This window comes from Nomascus leucogenys, chromosome X, assembly GCF_006542625.1.
Source record: "Nomascus leucogenys isolate Asia chromosome X, Asia_NLE_v1, whole genome shotgun sequence".
NCBI classification, from domain to species: domain Eukaryota; kingdom Metazoa; phylum Chordata; class Mammalia; order Primates; family Hylobatidae; genus Nomascus; species Nomascus leucogenys.
The window spans coordinates 110,653,020-110,673,607 of record NC_044406.1 but is presented as its reverse complement, the minus strand read 5'-3'; the positions used below and the strand labels follow the sequence as shown (position 1 = coordinate 110,673,607).

At 38.3% G+C, this 20,588-nt stretch overlaps 1 protein-coding gene across 4 annotated transcripts in view; it reads left to right on the top strand.

Annotated features, from left to right (window-relative positions):
• TENM1 (teneurin transmembrane protein 1) overlaps positions 1–20,588 on the top strand; it is an 832,777-nt gene that overhangs the window by 678,970 nt on the left and 133,219 nt on the right. For all 4 annotated transcript variants that reach the window (XM_030807128.1, XM_030807125.1, XM_030807127.1 and 1 more), the window contains 3 exons: positions 1,409–1,528; positions 7,701–7,962; positions 10,563–10,830. In XM_030807128.1, the coding sequence (XP_030662988.1) occupies positions 1,409–1,528; positions 7,701–7,962; positions 10,563–10,830 (650 nt within the window). The remainder of the gene's footprint in view (positions 1–1,408; positions 1,529–7,700; positions 7,963–10,562; positions 10,831–20,588) is intronic.

Below are 20,588 nucleotides of genomic sequence, written 5' to 3'. Positions count from 1 at the left end.
ACCATCTGTAGCTTATTCAAAGGTGTTTTACTTTCTCTCAAATGATGTTTGTGGCCATGAGCCTTTACATCCCTCCCTTTACTTTCTGATTCTGTTAAAAGAATGTATAATTCCAGGATGAAATGATTAGGATTACTCTGAAAAGCCATGTTTGTCTGAATAACATGGTCCCCTTTAATCCAAGATTGAGCTGCCCTGGATACCCAGAATCCCACTTGATTAAAAAAAAAAAAGAAAAGAAAACAGAAAAAAAGGTGGCATTGATGCCCTAGGAAAAATCACTGACCTTGCTCAACCTTCCTCAACCCTGCCAGCTCCAGCTACAAAACTCATGTCCAAGAGCTCAGGGCTGCCAAGACTAGGATTAAACTCTGGTGAAAAAACTGTCCCTTCCTCCCCAAATAACAGCAGACCAGTGAAAAAAAATCCTTGCTTGGGATTTGTCCCAGGGTACTCTTCTTAACCGCCAGCCTCCTGAAATTTGTTACAGCTTGTCAGCCAGGCTAGCGCTGAAAGTCTCGTACATTTTAGTGGACTATGTCCCTGAAAGAGAGCCCTGTTTAGGGACTAGTTTAATGGAATTCCATTTTTTAGTAGGGATGAGACTCATTTGTTTAAAGGGAAAGTGTCTTGAAATATTTTATTTAAATTAGGCAAGAAAAGCAGTATACCATTGTCAGGGATCATGTCTCTTTTGCAGACTTTAACTTAAAGTGTGCTCAACTAAATTTGTTTGTTTGGTTGGCTGGTTGTTTTACCAGAAAAAGGCACTTTGGCAGTGTGTATCAGGAGGCTTAAAAATATTCATACTATATATGTAAATGCATAGAAAATGCACACAACAAACTAATAGTGCTGATTACCTCTGATGAGAACACCAAGAAGTAGGAAAAAGGCGGTCAGTAGGGACTTTAGTCTTATCTTACAATATAGTTATGTATTAACTAATGTAATTAACTTTCATTTTGATAAGAGAAAAGTATCATTCCACAACTAGGACTCTCCCACAGGAAATAATAAGAAATTTAAGGCAGAAAAAAATTAAGAAACAACAAAATGTCCGAAAATCAGGGGTAGGTTAAGCAAGTTATAGGATACTAACTTAAGGGTGTATTATATAATAACAAAAATGATATATTAAGGAATTTCTAAATACATTGGATAATACTAATAATATGCCTTTAACCTTAAAATATCTGGATTCAGAACCATACTTAGTGTGATTCTGATTTTGATGGGGAAAAAAAAAAAAAAACTCCTCCCCAGAATGTTATTAGTAGTTTTCTACTGGTTGGTGAAATTATTGTTTTCTTTGTTACACTTGACTGTTTTCCAAAGTTTCTGCAACTTGACTTCTAGAATCTAGTCTCAACATGCTTTTCTGTTCGCCTTTGGTCTTGTGTTGCAGGCGTGCCTGTGTGATTCGAGGCCAAGTGGTGGCCGTAGATGGAACTCCTCTGGTGGGAGTGAATGTCAGTTTCTTGCACCACAGTGATTATGGGTTTACCATCAGCCGGCAAGATGGAAGGTATGTCAGTGTTGTTTCTGATCATTGTGGGGGCCAATTACTGACTTCTAGCCAGGGGTAAAACCAGGGCTCAGATGATACAGTGATGGTAAACCCATCTTTCTTCAAGTTATACCTCAAAAAGTCATTGGTGATATTTATTTCCTCTATTTCCTAATTAATTCAAACTGGATTCCTCTTCTAATCCTTCTCGAGTCTTCTTGAAACCCAGGCCACGTGAAAAGTTTTCTATCCTTTATCTAATTCCATCTATAAATCCAACTTCAAAGATCAGTGACATTATGCAAATGATAAATAAGGAACTATGGAACACATAGGCTATTTTTCCATAGTAACCCCCAAATATTTCAGAAATGAATGCATCCAAAATATTTCTTCCAAAAGTACAGAATTCCACCACATTAATGGAGAAGCTTTAAAAATGCGTCCTCCCTAGGCTGCCTATTTGACTATTGGCTGCAACTGATAGACAAGCTTGGCCAGACTACTTAATTATAGTGATTTATCCTGAAGCACCAACCACCAGGCTGCTCTCTAAGGGGGTTCTCTAAGATCTGAGAAGCAAGACCTTGAAGCAAAACCTTCTCATCCTGGAAAAGGATTTGCTCACAACAACATTTTTGTTGCTGTCATTTAGACAGACATTGATTCAGAATATTTGAGTCAATAGGCCCATGTGTCCAGCTTAAAGGTACCTATTTATGACTCTCAGGGACTCTGTAATAATGGCTTTGAGGTGCCCTAGTCTCCAGGTGACTACCCTTAAAATGTCCTACTCATAACAAGCCACTTCAATAATCATACGCAAAAAAAGACCTGTTGGCTTGGAGCTTTATCACACTGTGAGAAACTATCTCATTTCAAGAACCCACAATCAAACCTTATTAGTCCTAAACACTTCAGAAATGTTAATTGTTCAACTTGGGTTATGCCGGATTTATTTTTCCAAGAGCCTGTCAAGAAAGTACTTATAAAAAATTGGTTTAAAAAGATAATAAGAAAGAGTTTTAGCCTACTTAAGAAAATAAACTGTTCTTAAGGACTTTAGTAAATTATATAAATTATTTATGTATAAATTATATTGCTTATTACTAACTAACCATCTCTTCATTATAACAAGCTCAGCAGAACTACTTTGGTAGCACACACATATATGTACATATATATATATATATAACTTCATTTCCTTTCAAATATTCTATAATCAGAGTTCTCTATTAATTCAAATGGGTCTTTCTCCCAATTAGATTGAATAACGGAATTTTGGTAGTGCACTCACCAGTGACTGGTGCTTAAAACTAGCCTCACCCTTGCAAACATCTTCAACCATATGCCATAAATTGCGAAATGGGTTATTTCTCTAAACAGAATACGTCTTCTGAGACATTTGACTTTGACTTCTCATGGAGGCCTGATAAGCCCTCATTTTTTTAGCTTACATACAAAGGTTTCGGTGAATTATTTGATATTCACACAAGAACCTAAAAGACTCTTGATACCTAAAAAGTCTAAAAACGTTTATGCACAGTTTACAGGGAACATTAAAGAGGGTAATCTTTGTTGTTATTTTTGTGTCTTTAGTTTTAAGTGAAATGCCCCAAGCCCCTCCTCTGCTGGATTCACAGTGAGACCTGAGTTTATGTAGATGACAGATACTAGTCAGAATCCCCTCTAGCAATAACTCCCCTCAGGCTCCATAAAGGTGTAAGCATTCAAAATATCGGCCCCAAATGCCAACCAGACTGTTCCACTGTCATTTCTTGGACATAAAGTGACAGTGTGATGAGAGTTTCCATTTATATGTCTCTGCTTGTTGCTACCTCAGTTTGAGTAAGTACATTTTAAAAGTAGAAAATCATAAGAAAAATATACCTGAGGTCGGCCAGGGATGGTGGCTCACGCCTGTAATCCCAGCACTTTGGGAGGCTGAGGCGGGTGGATCACGAGGTCAGGAGATCGAGACTGGCCTGGCTAACACGGTGAAACCCCATCTCTACTAAAAATACAAAAAAAAAAAAAAATTACCTGGGTGTGGTGGCGGACGCCTATAGTCCCAGCTACTCAGGCGGCTGAGGCAGGAGAATTGCTTGAACCCGGGAGACGGAGGTTGCAGTGAGGCGAGATCATGCCACTGCACTCCAGCCTGGGCAACAAAGCGAGACTCTGTCTCAAAAAGAAAAAAGAAAAATATACCTGAGGCCAAAAGAGTATAGAAAGGCTGAGATTAGCATCTAGATACCTAGTAGAGAGTGTGATATGCAAGTTGCTGATAGGATCCTCCATGTCCAAATCTCAATCCCTCCAGTCGGCCACAGTGCTTATAATTTTCACCAATGGTATCACTGCTTTGGGTGAAGCTATCAGCTCTCTCAAAGTCCCCGTTGAATGCAAATATGTCATGTGGGATGTAGAAATATTTACCCCCATTATCAACTACTTGCAAAAGTAAACTGACAAGTTTCCCTAAAGAACCAGAAAAAGGTCTAGATCATGGGACCAAAGTAATTTATTCAAAGCAGAAGGAAGGATGGTGTTGAAAGACTGAGCCCTTTAAAAGTATGAAGAGATTAGATACTCACATAGAGAAGGGACTACTTAGCAGAAAAGAAAAAAGCCTATTCTAAAGGAAAGGTGAATGTTTATGAGTGTCTACTGTATGTTAGACATTTTCATGAATGTCTCTGTTTTCATCCTCACAACTATGTGAGATAAATATCATTATTATCATCCTCCCCATTTGTTGTATGAGAAAATTTATCCAGATAATAAGGATAGAGTTCAAGATTTAAACCCAAGTAATCTTGCTCTTTTCTTCTATGATTTACCACCTTCAACTTAGATACATAACCAGTACTCAGTCAAGTGTTGAAACAGAACTATTTGTAAATAGTTCAGCTAATGATAAGCAAAACAGGTGACGTGACGACATTCTTAGAAGGTTCTTGAGAAGTATTAAAGGTCTCAAGAACTTTGTTCTGAAGACTAGAAGATGAAGAGAGGGTTCCCTTTGATTCTCCTCAAGGCAAAAGTTTATTCATTTATGGATACCATGAGGCAGAGTGAGATAAGCAATTTGCATAGGTGTCAATAGCCTTCCATCTGTAGATAGGACTGGTTGGACTTATGTGTTGATAACAATCTCCAAACAAATAAATCCTCTCCCTTGGGTCTTTTATATCCACTCTCATATGACTTAATAACCTGTTCTTAATGGCCCATACAAATGGAGGTGTTTTGTGGTGGGAGAAATCCCAAAGAAGTAATCATTCAGAGAGCATTCTATTTGGCATTGGAAATGGTTTAGATGGATCTCTGGCCACAGTTCCGCCTTCCGTCTCCATGTCAATTAATGAGTCAGCCAGGCAGTGTTTACTGTGTATAACTGCGAGGTGGAAAGATGAGAAGTGTGTCAGTCGGGGCTTTCCAGGGAAACAAAATATGACATAGATATAGATGTTGATAATATTGTATTGAGAGAGGGATTTATTCCAAGGAATTTGCTTATAATATTGTGGGAATTGGCAAGTCTGAAATCTGTCGGGCAGGCTAGAAGACTGGAAACTCTCAGGAAAGAGATGCAGTGGTCTTAAGGCAGAATTTCTTCTTCCTCACAGAAACAGTTTTGCCCACCCACATTATCAAGGATCATCTCCTTTACTTAAATTCAACTGATTGTAGATATTAGCCACATCTCCAAAAGACCTCCACAGCAATACCTAGATTGGTGTTTCATTAAATAACTCAGAACTATAAACTAGGCAAGTAGAGACATAAAATGAACCATCATAAGAAGCCTAAGGGAAGTCCCAAGGAGACCTTGAAAATCAGTATCTGCTCATGGAAATAATCAAAAGCTGACCTATAGTTCACTTGAACTACAAAAAAATTTCTCAAATCTGATTTGAGAAAAAAGGTAACAGTTGTTGAGTTCCTACTATATGCTTGACCCTTAAGTCTTTATCTCATTTATTCATTTATAATAGCAGCTAAGAGATAGATTATAGAGGCTTCATTTTACTAATGAGAAAACTGCATCTCAGGAAGGTTAAATAACTAGCCCAAAGACACAAAGTTAACAGGGCAGAGCTGGGATTCAAACCCAGATATATATGAAACCAAACCCACATTCTTTCTACAAAACAAGATGCCTGGCCTGTCTGCGTAATCTTTCCAGAAGTACAGAATAGAAGTTTTTTTTAAAAAGAGAGAGAATAATTTCTGGGCACCTACATTCTTACCTGGATAGTTTATTTAGTTTTCATGTTTGTGTTTGTTTTTTGTTTTTAAATAAATAAGCACTTCAATTTTGAGTCAAGAGTCAAGGTTTGGGTGAGGCAGATAAACTTCCCCAAGGACACATACTTAAATCCACATAGAAGGTGAACTAGAGGAAAGGTTTCTTGACAAGTAGTGTCAGATTTTCCCCACTACACTTGCCTTAAACTGTTCCTGTATTATTATGAATTCAGACCCTCTGTCTTAAACCATAAACCGTTTGTGTTCAAACCTAAATTATTTTCTGTAGCTAATGCAGTTCTTCAAATCCTCTTTTTGGAAACTGCCTTAATATTAAGCTACTTCACCGAAAAAGTGGCAATAAAAAAAGACGGTATTATCCATCCTTTGTTACTGTTCATTTATCTTTATCTGCAAGATTTCTGCAACAAAACACAATTGGTAATACTATAATAAACATAATAAATGTCATAGGAAGAGAGTGATGAGATGTCCATAATTAAGTCTGATTCCCTATCAGGGCTTTTTATCATTGAAAAAGTGTTTTGCTGAAAGATCTTTTTTAATGCGGGCAATTGCTTGCATCTCTCTCCTGTGGATTTAAGTTGCCTTGAATATTAAGTAACATCATATTGCCCTTTATCCATTTTTAACATAAAAATGACAATAATTTATCATTATCTTACTTTTTTGTATAGGAGTTTATGCTTTTCAAATGCTCTCAAGTACATCATCTCAAAGACGTCATTATACTTAAAAGAGAAGCAAGGTAGAACCATCTAGTGCAGAATGAAATGAAATCTGAATCTGTTCAGCTCCAATGCAATAGTCTTGTCATAGACCACATCTAGAGATAGACAGAGTTGGCTTACAGCAGAGGTAGTCTTGCTTTGTCATAGATAGAGAAGGAGTTGTTGGTGAAGTTGTGCAGGGTTCATTACAGGCTGTCTTACAAAAAGAAAATGAAAACCATTGTGAAGCAAACCAGAGATCTTAAATCTGAGGTTCAAGTAGACTAGGAGGCCAAAGAGGGTAGTCAAATGTAGAAGGCTCGGTCGGGCATAGCTGAGTTCAAAGAAATTTTCCCTAACAATTGTCCTCTGCTGATATCTTTCTCCAAACGCCATGTCAAAGACACTCTCTGGTTTCTGACACGATGTTTGTGACCCTGAACAAGATATTTAACCTTTTGGCTGCTTACTTTTCTTATGTTACATTATGGATTTTTTGGAAAATGAATAATGCATCATTCTCAAAGATGCTGCTAAATGTTAGATGGTCATCTTTCTGTTATCTTTAGCATAAGGGGAGCAGCTGTGTCAGATTTGGCTTTGCAGAAATGCATACAGTGATTTTGTTTAAGATAGTGTTAAAATTAACTGGCTTACAGGCTGGGCGCAGTGGCTCACACCTGTAATCCCAGCACTTTGGGAGGCCAAGGCGGGTGAATCACCTAAGGTCAGGAGTTCAAGAACAGCCTGACAAATATGGTGAAATCCCATGCCTACTAAAGAATGCAAAAATTAGCCTGGCATGGTGGCATGCACCTGTAGTCCCAGCTACTCGGGAGGCTGAGACAGGAGAATCGCTTGAACCCAGGAGGCGGAGGTTGCGGTGAGCCAAGATCACACCACTGCACTCCAGCCTGGGGTGACAGAGCGAGACTCCATCTCAAAAAAAAAAAAAAATGGTTTACAAATTTCAAGGGAATATCAACTGGTGACATGGAATGTCTTCTTAGAAGACCACTAGATAGTGAAAAGAAGTCATCTATGGAATTAATACATTGCTAGGGAGAATTTATAAAATAGACAATACAAGTGGATACAGTTGAGTCCCCCCAAAAAGGAAAGGGCACTGAAATTAACCTATTTTTTAACTGTAATTTTTTAATTTTTCATTTGATTGCAACTGTCTTATGTTTTTTCCTTCTTAGCTTTGACCTCATAGCCATCGGTGGCATCTCCGTCATCTTAATCTTCGACCGATCACCTTTCCTGCCTGAGAAGAGGACCCTCTGGTTGCCTTGGAATCAGTTTATTGTGGTGGAGAAAGTCACCATGCAGAGAGTTGTATCAGACCCACCATCCTGCGATATCTCCAACTTTATCAGCCCAAACCCTATTGTGCTTCCTTCACCACTCACATCATTTGGAGGGTCCTGTCCGGAGAGGGGAACTATTGTTCCTGAGCTGCAGGTGAGTATATCGGCCTTTGAATGTATAAAATAATAATATCATGGAGTGGTCAACAGTGTATAATAACTAAATTCCTTTTCCTATTCTTGTTGCCATCCTTATAATGTGCTGCCCTTTATTTGTCAAGAGAAGTCTTCAAATGTTTTTCTGGCACACATGTTTAAGATAATTGCTCAGGGCATTAGAATGCTATCTGTGGCCACAGAATAGAACAAGATTAAGTAGCTTTCATAAGAATTAAACTCCCATCTTTGACCTAATAAACGCTGTGCTCTAAGAACAAAGCTAGCTGGCCTATTACTAATAACAGTATAATCCATGAGCTTGGACTGTTTGTGGTTCTGAAATTAAAGCTCCTTAAGAAATTTAGTTTTTGAGCTGGGCATGGTGGCTCATGCCTGTAATCCCAGCACTTTGGGAGGCCAAGGCGGGCGGATCACCTGAGGTTGAGAGTTCAAGACCAGCCTGACCAACATGGAGAAACCCTGTCTCTACTAAAAATACAAAATTAGTCAGGCATGGTGGCACATGCCTGTAATCCCAGCTACTTGGGAGGCTGAGGCAGGAGAATTGCTTGAACCCGGGAGACGGAGGTTGCAGTGAGCGAGATTGCACCATTGTCCTCCAGCCTGGGCAACAAGAGTGAAACTCTGTCTCAAAAAAAAAAAAAAAAAAAAAAAAAAAAAAGAAATCTAGTTTTCTTCTATTGTCTAGTTTGTATCATTGTCATTGTTCCTAGAAGACATGACAACTTCTCTTGTCTAACTGTGTAAAGTAAATGTAGTTTTCAAGCCTGTGTGGTTTTTTTTAAAAAAGCTTTGCTTCTGAGTGTTCAAGCTTTATAGTCAGGAGAAGACATTTTTGAACCTCGATATTTTAACATTCCTGAGAATTATTCTTTATTGAACATTCAATGTTGTCATTTCAATATTAAACCATTCAAACAACCATGGTACAATTCCCTCACCACATTATAGAAACATTTTAATGATAATTAAATGTGGAAACCACCAAAATGGACTCATAGGTCTTAACAGATCCAGAAATCCAGAAGGAAATGCATGCTCCAAGATAGAATTGATTGTTCTTTCATCATAACACCAGCCACCAGCTCTTAGCAGTGCCCAGAGAATACCACTTAGATGAGGCTCACACAAAAATACTGCCCTTCAGGAAAAGCAGTCCAAAGAGCTACCCCTTATCTTTTCCATTGCTCTTTGCTTAGAAAGGGAGAAAAAAACAAGACAGTGTTTAATGAGTACTTTTGATTGGTATGCCAATCCCTTCACAGATGTCATTAGGAAGTATGGGTCTTCTTTCAGCACGGAAGTTTCCAGGCTTATCTAGGATTGCATGTTTTCTTAGGAAAATGAACTACTAAGTTGGTGAGTGTCATGCTATCCTTCTCTATTGTACTTCTGTCACCATCTGAGAAGACAGCTGGTGGACAACTCTGGTATCAAATGGCTAATGTAGAGGAAGAAAAACTGGGCAAAGTGTACACAGAAGGTATCGTGTCCTCAGAAACAGGAGAAAGACCAAAAATCCTGGACAATATGAGATACCATATGTTTAACAATCAGTTCTTCTATGTGCACAAGTTTGGAAAAGTAAGAGAGAACAAGGTTCTGAGGTAAAAATGAATAAGAGCATGAAAATATCTACACTATTCATGTCACCTTAAGTGTATTGAATAGGATGGGCTTTTTCTTCAGAGGTCTTTTGAAAAATGAAAGTCATAGAACACATGATTCAGTTTCAGTTACCACCTTTGGTTATTTAACTTTTTCTGTGGTGATAAGCAAACAAGTAATAACAATTAATTAAAGCCACGTGGTATTTTTGCTCTGAGACCAACGTTTAGTGTAAAATTTGCAGAGGAATTAGTGGGAGTTATTTGCTTCTCAGTCACGCGTGCCAACTTGGAGAAACTTGTTCCCAGCCATTGCTACATCTAGGCACAGAGAAATATGTGAGAAAAATTTGATTAAAAATTTGGCCTCAGGGTCATTTCAAAGCTCCAAAGAAAACGAATGTGATGGCATCAGTAAAGATTAATTCTAGGGAAACTATAATCTTTGTCATAAAATATCACTTGCTGGGCCTGCTTCTTGAGTTCTTCCTCTTAGAGAGCTTAGCCTGAATAAGGATTACACCAATGGTTTTATGATATATGACTTAACGCCAAACAAGATTTTGTGTATGTTTATATAAGAAAAAGACCCCTTAATGGAGCCCATAGTGCTGAATTGCTTGACATTCAGTGGTATGATCTTTTTCAACTCCTACTAAGCAGTTTTTGGAACACTATTGAAAAGCTGAAATTGTTCCTTACACAATCTTTCCTGGCATGGGGAAAAAATAAAAGCAATCCTTAAGGTTGGGTCTTGTCTCCATTCAGCTTTGGTGCAAAATTCAAAACCTATTATCATACAGTCTCACAAAGATTCAAGAACAAATGCCTTGACATCCTTAGACCTGTTTAAGCTCTCTCCTTTGGCATGTTTCAAAGACAACAAAGCATGCAATATCCTCATCTACCTGCGACCACTGACAAGAGCCTATTTGGCTTTCTTTTTTTTTTTTTTTTTTTATTTCAGGTTGTACAGGAGGAAATTCCCATTCCCTCCAGCTTTGTGAGGCTGAGTTACCTGAGCAGCCGCACCCCTGGGTATAAAACCCTGCTACGGATCCTTCTGACACATTCAACGATTCCTGTAGGGATGATAAAAGTACACCTCACAGTAGCTGTGGAAGGGCGACTCACACAGAAGTGGTTTCCCGCCGCAATTAATCTTGTCTACACATTTGCTTGGAACAAGACCGACATCTATGGACAGAAGGTTTGGGGCCTGGCAGAGGCTTTGGGTATGTTGAACTAATTATGTGTAAATAGCAGTAGTACATGCACAGAATAGAAAATACTTGTTACATGTTAATTTGTATTTGGAATAATTATTGATTTTCTTCTGTTTAAAGGACCTAAGGCATTTTTCATTTAAACACTACCTTGAGGCCAGTTTAGAGTTCCATTTTGACACATTTTTGCTTCAAAAAGATTTTAGTTCCCCTTTCATGATGGCTGCGTACCAATGGACTCATGCAATATCTGACTTGTAACTGTCACCAGAGCCAAATGCTGCCTTCTAAATGTGACCTTTGGTGTGACGTTCTATAGGCCATGTTTTTGGATTTGACATTTAGACTGTCATTTCTACTTAGAGCCTACAAAATTCTAACTTATAGCCATCTCCACTTATTATCTTTTATGTCTAAGATGGTTAGACTTCATTAACTTGTTACTTCTTCAGTTTAAATAAAAAATCATCCTGCCTTCCTATTCCTTTTGGTTTTCTCTAATCTCAAGACTTGAAAACCTAGAATCTTATAGATAGCAGGGACCTTAAGAGGTCCTTTGGGCCTATGGTTTTCAGATATTTAATTCTCCCAGACAAACGACATTTTTTAAAAATGAGGCAGAGATAGATTTGCCAATGTTTTATTTTGTCAAGTAAGAATATTTTTAAAAGAACTCACTATAATATACTATTCCTACCACTACCATAATTTCATATATGAGGGACACCTTAACAGCAGAAAAGAAAAAATAGTCTGTTTTAAGAAATGATGGCAAGCAATGGAACCCTGACACTCAGAGAGAGATAAACTAACACCAAAGTCTTTATCTCTCTCACTCTGTAGAAAACAGAGAAACCTTCCTAAGGAACTTGATATAGGTCTGTAGACCTGCAGTTTGGGAGCCATTAATCCTTGTACCTTCAGGAAGCAGCTCATGTAAATCACCCTTGGACAGATGAGAAGATTACTTTAAAGCTCTCCAAAAGAGACATTTAGACATCCTCCCTTGGAAGTGTCTATTATGGTATAATTCCCACAGAGCTGACCTATATTTCTTAGACTATAGTATGTCAATTTTCTTTTCCCAGAGGGAAAGAGAGAGAGAGAGAGAGAGAGAGAGACACTGATGACTCTTCTCTGCCCAAGAGACCCTCATATATTTAAATAATTAACTCATTTGTGTTGGACTTTACTGGTATGCAAGGAACATGGACAGGTTCATGTTACCTCAGTAAATGGGGAATTATTGTAAAGACACACAAGAAAATAAGAAAGTACAAGAAATACCATCAGTAGCCTCACAAGCAGGCCTCAAAACCTATAGCCTTGTTCAGGACACATTGCATTTCTAGAAGGTCAGCATCTGCTCTGTCAACTTAAAACCAGCTCAAGTTTTTCCAAGTCCACTGCTTCCCACAGTGGTGACTCGGCCATACTTAAGACTGGGTTCATCTCTCCTCCTGCCGTACTAACTACCCTCCTTCTCTCTCTCAGCTCTTCACATTCTATGTGGTCTGCTAACTTGCTGTGTATCTCGCATTCAGGTTCCTCTCAGAGAAAATATTGTATTGTGTCAGCCGTTTACTGTGCAGTCCAGAACACCCTTGTAAGGCAGAACTTTAGCATTAGGCTACCATGAAAGTTGCTGACCAGCCTACGGAGTCCTGCTTAATCCCTATTCTATTGAGTGTAGTAGTTATGAGAACAACTGTGGAGCCAGACTCCTTCCCCGGGTTCAAATAATTCCTTCTCTACTTACGAGCCGTGTGACATTGGGTAAATTAATCTCCAAATGCCACAGTTTCTCCATCTATAAAGTGAATATCATAAAGATTATGTTACTCATAGGTTTGTTATGATATGATGATTAAATGAGGTGAGGAACATAAAGTGCTTGGCACATCGTAAGCATTCAACAAATGTCAGTTGCTGGTATTGTTTTTTTTTTTTTTTTTTTTTTTTTTTTCATTTTGTTGTGGCCAGGGTACTGTGATCACATAGTCTAAAGCATGGAGTCTATGCAGGTATTTGTTGCCTCAGCTTCTCTAAGAAGGGTGTTGTGAGTATAACAGGCAAGCACTTTGTGCTACTTACTCTCCATTTGCCCTCCCTGCCCACCCCACCCCTCCGCCCCCAACAAACACACACACACATAATCTCTTTTCTGTCCTTCTCTGTGCTCTGAGAGGCTGGCTTCCATGGACTGCATTCCCTGAACGCCTTGCTCTTTAACTTCCCACTTGATTTGGTCGATGAGTGGCACCATCTGGAGACTGTGGAAAGAGAACAAGGTCAGGGTATTTATCCCTCTCCCTGCTTTACTGCAGACTGCATTAGACAATAGCAGCTCCTGTCTAGTAGCCCCTCCTCCAAATCCCCATGCTCTCTCTTGCCTTCTGTATCATCACTCCATCCTCTTCCCCCTACAAGCCCAGAAGGTTTACCAGTTATGCCAGTGCTTAGGTGGCTCTCCCTTCCTTGATAATTCTCTTAACTCTGCCCATGCCTTAATTCGAACTCTCTGTGGTGAACATTTACAAGTGCGACATCTCATTCCTGCTGAGACCCTCACTGAATCATACTCAAAGTCTCTAATTCTCTTCTCCATGACATTATCCTACAGCATTTCCTTCACTAGGCAGATAATCCAAAATTCCTCTAATTTTTCTCTATAGGTCCTTATTTTCCAATTCTTTTCATTTATTATTTATTTATTTATTTTTATTATACTTTAAGTCCTAGGGTACATGTGCACAACATGCAGGTTTGTTACATATGTATACATGCACCATGTTGGTGTGCTGCACCCATTAACTCGTCATTTACATTAGGTTTATCTCCTAATGCTATCCTTCCCCCCTCCCCCCACCCCACGACAGGCCCCGGTGTGTGATGTTCCCCTTCCTGTGTCCAAGTGTTCTCATTGTTCGATTCCCACCTATGAGTGAGAACATGTGGTGTTTGGTTTTTTGTCCTTGCGATAGTTTGCTGAGAATGATGGATTCCAGCTTCATCCATGTCCCTACAAAGGACATGAACTTATCCTTTTTTATGGCTGCATAGTATTCCATGGTGTGTATGTGCCACATTTTCTTAATCCAGTCTATCATTGATGGACATTTGGATTGGTTCCAAGTCTTTGCTATTGTGAATAGTGCTGCAGTAAACATACGTGTGCATGTGTCTTTATAGCAGCATGATTTATAATCCTAATTTTTTATTTTTAAACTTTTATTTCAAGTTCAGGGGTATGCGTGTAGGCTTGTTATATAGGTAAATTCATGTCACAGGGTTTGTTGTACAGATTGTTTTGGCACCCATTTACTAAGCCTAGTACCCAATAGTTATTTTTTCTGCTCCTTTCCCTCCTCCCAGCCTCCACCCTCAAATAGGCCCCAGTGTCTGTTGTTCCCCTCTTTGTGTCCATGAGTTATCATCATTTAGCTCCCACTTATAAGAGAGAACATGCGGTATTTGGTTTTCTGTTTCTGCATTAGTTTGCTAAGGATAATAACCTCCAGCTCCATCCATGTTCCCGCAAAAGACACAATGTCATTCTTTTTTATGGCTGTACGGTATTCCATGGTATATAAGTACCACATCTTTTTTATCCAATCTGTCACTGATGGGCATTTAGGGTGATTCCACATCTTTGCCATTGTGAATAGTGCTGCAATGAACATTTGTGTGCATGTGTCTTTATAGTGGAATGGTTCATATTCCTACCCAAAGAATGGGATTTCTGGGTCGAATGGAAATTCTGTTTTTAGGTCTTTGAAGAATTGACACACTGCTTTCCACAATGGCTGAACTAAATTCATGCTCCTACCAACAGTGTTTAATTGTTCCCTTTTCTCCACAACCTCGCCAGCATCTATTATTTTTTGACTTTTTTAAAATTTGCATTTCTCTAATGATGGGTGATATTGAGCTTTTTTTTAATATGCTATTGGCCACATATATGTCTTCTTTTGAAAAGCATCTGTTCATGCCCTTTGCCTACTTTTTAATAGGGTTGTTAATTTTTTTCTTATTAATTTGTTTAAGTTCCTTATAGATGCTGGATATTAGACATTTGTCAGATGCATAGTTTGCAAATATTTTCTCCTATTCTTTAGGTTATCTGTTTGCTCTGTTGATAGTTTCTTTTGCTGTGCATAAGCTCTTAAATTTTGTTAGATCCCATTTGTCAATTTTTGCTTTTGTTGTGATTGATTTTGGTGTCTTCCTCATGAAATTTTTGCCTGTTGCTGTGTCCAAAATGGTATTACCTAGATTGTCTTCCAGGGTTTTTATAGTTTTGGGTTTTACATTTAAGTCTTTAATCCATCTTGAGTTGATCTGTGTATATGGTGTAAGTAAGGGGTCCAGTTTCAATCTTCTGTATGTGGCTAGCCAGTTATTGCAGCACTGTTTTTTGAATAGGGAGTCCTTTCCCCATTGCTTGTTTTTGTCAGCTTTGTTGAGGATCAGGTGGTTGTAGATGTGTGACCTTATTTCTGGGCTCTCTATTCTGTTCCATTGGTCTGTGTGTCTGTTTTTATACCAGTACCATGCTGTTTTGGTTACTGTAACCCTGTAGTATAGTTTGAAGTTGAGTAATGTGATGCCTCCAGCTTTTTTTCTTTTTGTTTAGGATTGCCTGGGCTATTTAGGCTTTTTGGGGGGTTCCATATGAATTTTAGAGTTTTTTTTCTAATTCTGGGAAGAATGTCATCGGTAGTTTGATAGAAATAGCATTGAATCTGTAAATTGCTTTCGGTGGTATGGCCATTTTTACGATATTGATGCTTTTTATCCATGAGCATGGAATGCTTTTCTGTTTGTTTATGTTATCTCAGATTTATCTGAGCAGTGGTTTTGTAATTCTCTTTGAGAGATTTTTCACCTCCCTGGTTAACTGTATTCCTAGATATTTTATTCTTCTTGTGAATATTGTGAATGGAAGTGTGTTCCTGATTTGGCTCTCAGCTTGGCCGTTGGTGGTGTATAGGAATGCTAGTGATTTTTGTACATTGATTTTGTATGCTGAAACTTTGCTGAAGTTATCAGCTAAAGGAGCTTTGGGGCCAAATCTATGGGGATTTCTAGATATAGAATCATGTTATTTGCCCACAGGATAGTTTGACTTCCTGTCTTCCTATTTGGATGCCTTTTATTTCTTTTTCTTGCTGTATTGCTCTGGCCAGGACTTCCAATACTATGTTGAATAGGACTGATGGGAGAGGGCATCCTTGTCTTGTGCCAGTTTTCAAGGGGAATGCTTCCAGGTTTTGCCCATTCAGTATGATGTTGGCTGTGGGGTTGTCATAGATGGCTGTTATTATTTTCAGCTATGTTCCTTCAATACCTAGCTTATTATGGAGAGTTTTTAACATGAATGGGTGTTGAATTTTATCAAAGCCGTTTATGCATCTATTGAGATAATCAAGTGGTTTTTTTCTTTAGTTCCGTTTATGTGATGAATCACATTTATTAATTTGAGTATGTTGAACCAACTTTACATCCCAGGGATGAAGCATACTTGATCATAGTGGATTAGCTTTTTGAAGTGCTGCTGGATTCAGTTTGCAAATTTTTTTTAAGGATTTTTGCATCAATGTTCATCAGGGATATTGGCCTGAAGTTTTCTTTTCTGTTGTGTGTCTGCCGGGTTTCGGTATCAGGATGATGCTGGCCTCATAGAATGAGTTGGGGAGGAGTCCCTCCTCAATTTTTTGGAATAGTTCTGGTGGGAATGGTACCCGCTGTTCTTTGTACATCTGCTAGAATTTCGCTGTGAATCCACCTGGTCCTGGGGTTTTTGTTTGTTGGTTGGTTGGTTGGTAGGCTATTTATTACTGATTCCGTTTCAGAGCTCATTATTGGTCTGTTCAGGGAACCAATTTCTTCCTGGTTCAATCTTGGGACGGTGTATATGTCCATGAATTTATTAATCTCTCCTAGGTGTTCATAGTATTTTCTGATGGTTATTTACATTTCTGTGGAGTCAGTGGTAGCATCCCGTTTGTTGTTTCTAGTTGTGTTTATTTGGACCTTCTCTCTTTTTTTCTTTATTAATCTAACTAGTGACCTATATATCTTACTAATTTTTCAAAAAACCAACAGCTGAATTTGTTGATCTTTTAAATAGTTTTTCATATTTTCTAATTCTTTATGATCTTCCTTACGCCCCAGTTGGGTTTTGAGGGGGTTGTTTTTGTTTTAGTTTTTTGCTTTTTTTCTTAAATTGTGACACTTAGAAATTTACCGAGTCCTCTCATGAAGAGCTGACCAGTACAGCATCTAGTAGTCATTTCTTGCTAGGGTTCACATAAATGCAGCTCAGCTGCATTTTTTTTTTTAATAACAGGCTTATTGAGGTATAATTCATAGACCAGAAAGTTCACTCCCTTAAAGTGTACAATTCATTGGCTTTTAGTATTTTCACAAGGTTGTACAACCACCACCAATATCTAATTCCAGAACATTTTCATCATCACTCCACAAAGTAACCCTGTACATATTAGCAGTCACTCCCCACTCCTCCCTCCCCCAAGTCCTAGAATCCACTCATCTCCATTTTGTCTATATGGATTTATTTATTGGCTTGTTTTTCATGGCATAATGTTTTCAAAAGATCCATTTTCTGACAATGGTAAAACATCTGAACAGTTGGTAGAATGAAGTTGGAGAATCTACTACTCTGAAGATGGATTGTGAGCTCCATAAGAACACAGTAGATGATAAATAGTTCAGATGATAAATGAATGGAAACAAATAGGATCAAATATACAACCATTGCGCTGATACCTTAATATTTATGATTAAATCTAAACAAACAAGGAAATGTCTATTTGTACTCCTGGTGATATTTTATAATCACTTAACTGATATGGGAGGAAATAGACTGAATTTCGCACCAGCAACAGTGCTGTATCTGACACTTTTCAGGTTTGCTTCAAATTCAGAAATACTAGTATAGCTATTTGGTAGGCAGAATAATAGCCACCCCTACAAAGATGTCCATCGTTGGAAACTATGAATATGTTATGTTGCATGCCAAAAGCAAATTAAGGTTACAGATGAAATTAAGATTGTTAGCTTCTGATTTGAGATTGGAGATTATCCTGGTCTATCTGGGTAGGCTCACTTTGTCATAAGGGTCCTTATAAACAGACAAGGGAGCGGAAGGGGAGGTCAGAGTTGCATGAGGATGTAACTATGGAAGAAAGGCACAGAGAGATGCAACATTGCTGGCTTTGAAGATGAGGGAAGAGAGCCACAAACTAAGGCGTGCAAGCAGCTACTAGAAGCTGGAAAAGGCAAAGAAATGGATTTTCCCTTAGAGCCTCTGGAAAGGAACTCAGCCCTACGGACACCTTGATTTTTGCTCAGTGAGACCCATTTGAGAATTCTGGCCTCCATAACTGTAAGATGAGAATTTTTTCTTGTTCAAAGCCTTTAAGTTTTTGGTAATTTGTTACAGCAGAGATTGGAAACTAATATAAGACATGACCAGCATTCATGCAGTCCAGTTAGAGCAATGATTTTGGTTAAAACTGTGGCTAGAAAGATCTCCCACTCTTTCTCCTCCCATGCCAGTTAAATATGAATCTCTGGCCCACTCACTTCTGGGTGATGGAGAAAGAAAGGTTCAGGTTTAAACAAGCTGAATTTAAAGTGATGGTGAATATCTAAATTAGTTTGAAATGTGGGACTCTTGTTTTCCATGTAGCTCGGCTGTAGGGAATTGGTGTAATCTCTAAGGGCTAGAATATCACAAGAGAAGAATAGAGTGTTGAGGGACAGCGAAAATGAGAAAAGAAGTGCTCGAGATCCTAGGATATACCACCATTTTTTGTAAGGAAACAGACTTTGCAACTGAAGGGATAATACCAGAGTGAATAAATCACAAACAGGGGTTGTATGAACTCCTTCCTTGGAGAAGTATCAATGGTAACTGATAAGATTGATTAATCCAAGTACAATATTGATCAAGTGGAAGAAGAGTAAAATCATCCCCAGGGTTCCAGTACAAAAGCCGCAATCACTAGTTCATCCGGCTTAAAGATTTTGTTGTCTGATACACAGACAAGCCTCCCCTGCTAAAAACTCCATGTGAGCGTTTTAAATAATTTGGACTTAGTGCTTTATTCTTTGACTCTAAATAAAGTACGATGTCTGGAAATCATTGTATTTTATTTAGTTTCTTTCCCAACTCTGCTGCTTGCAAAACAATGTAAAAAAAATCATTACTGTTAAGTTCACAGGGCTGTTAAAATTCTAGAGATGGCTTATTTAATTTGACAAACTGGCTTGTTCAGGGGCTCTGATCTGCATCCATTATGTGAATTTTGTCAAAATAATTCCTGACGTCCGCCTGTGTCTGCATACATTATCAATATGTAATAATGCATTCTGCCTCGTCTTTATTTTAATTAAATTAAATTGCAGCAGTTTGGAGTCCTGGAAGTTCAGGAAATCAGCCATCTGCTGTTAGTAGCTCTGCTATAAACAATTCTATTTTTCTTCAAGGTTATTGGCAACAACAATTGCATAATTATTTAGTATAGTAGTTTGGCAACGAAGAATGGTGTTTCTGGGAAAACTAGACTTCCTAAAGGTTCACGACACATAGGAGTCTGTCTAAATTGTGTTAGAGAGAAACAGGGGAACATTAATAGTAATAGGTGCTAAGCTATGGTTGCTCTGTGCACACAAAACATTCCTGAGAGCGATGCTTTAGCGTTCATAAATTTCCCTTCAGTAAAACCTAAGCAGGTTGGGCAGCCACAAAAATAGCATCCACTGAATATTTTAATAATAAATGGGTAGTGCTTTACAATTTGCAAACTACTTCCACATATATTATCTCATTTTAATCCTTATAACATTCCTGCCTGGTAGGCATGGCAGAATTAGTATGATCTTCATGTTGCAGAGGGGGAAACTGAGGGTCAGAAAGAAAAAGTAACTGGCCTAGAGTCCTGTACAGAGCAGGGATTCAAACTCGGGTCTCCCAGTCCTGAGTTCTGTATGCCTTTCAATGCTGCCTCTCCTCACTAAAGTAACCAACCCACCTTACTGAGTACCCAATTCAACGCCCCAGTGGTTTTCTATCAGAGAAGCTAGCAGAGATAATAATCTTTCATCATTTCTCTCCACTCATGAATTCATAATCGTTAACTGAAAGCAGGGCTGTTTTATCCATTCAACTTCATAGGCACAGTGCCAAGGATGTGAGCTTTTCAAGGACCTACAAAATGTTTGCTACCTAAAAAACAAGTTTATTGTCACCGGGAGATGAAAAGGAAATCTGAAAATCAACGTTAATAAATGTTTAAATAAGTGTCTGAAAAATGGAGCATCATGTCAGCTTGTGAACTACAACTCAATTTTCATCCTTACATATGAAATATGTTTAATGTAGGATATGAGTTGTATACATTTTAATATGTCTTATAAGATATAAGATAGGATATCCAAAAGTAAGAGTTCCTACCAAGGTTTTCAAATGGCCTTCACTAATACTTTCATAAGCAAGTGGTCTTGTGCCCATTTCAAACTGCTGGTCACACCCATTAGTAGACTGTGAAATCTATTTGGTGAGTCAACCAGCATTTTTGTTTTGAAAAATTGAATAGAATGTGATGGAATATAATAGAACCGAAGTGAACAGAATTAAATAGAACATACCAGAATGTGATGCTACAGAGACAGTATTGTCTTGGAAAACTTTGTTTCAAGTGTGTGTGTGTGTGTGTGTGTGTGTGTGTGTGTGTGTG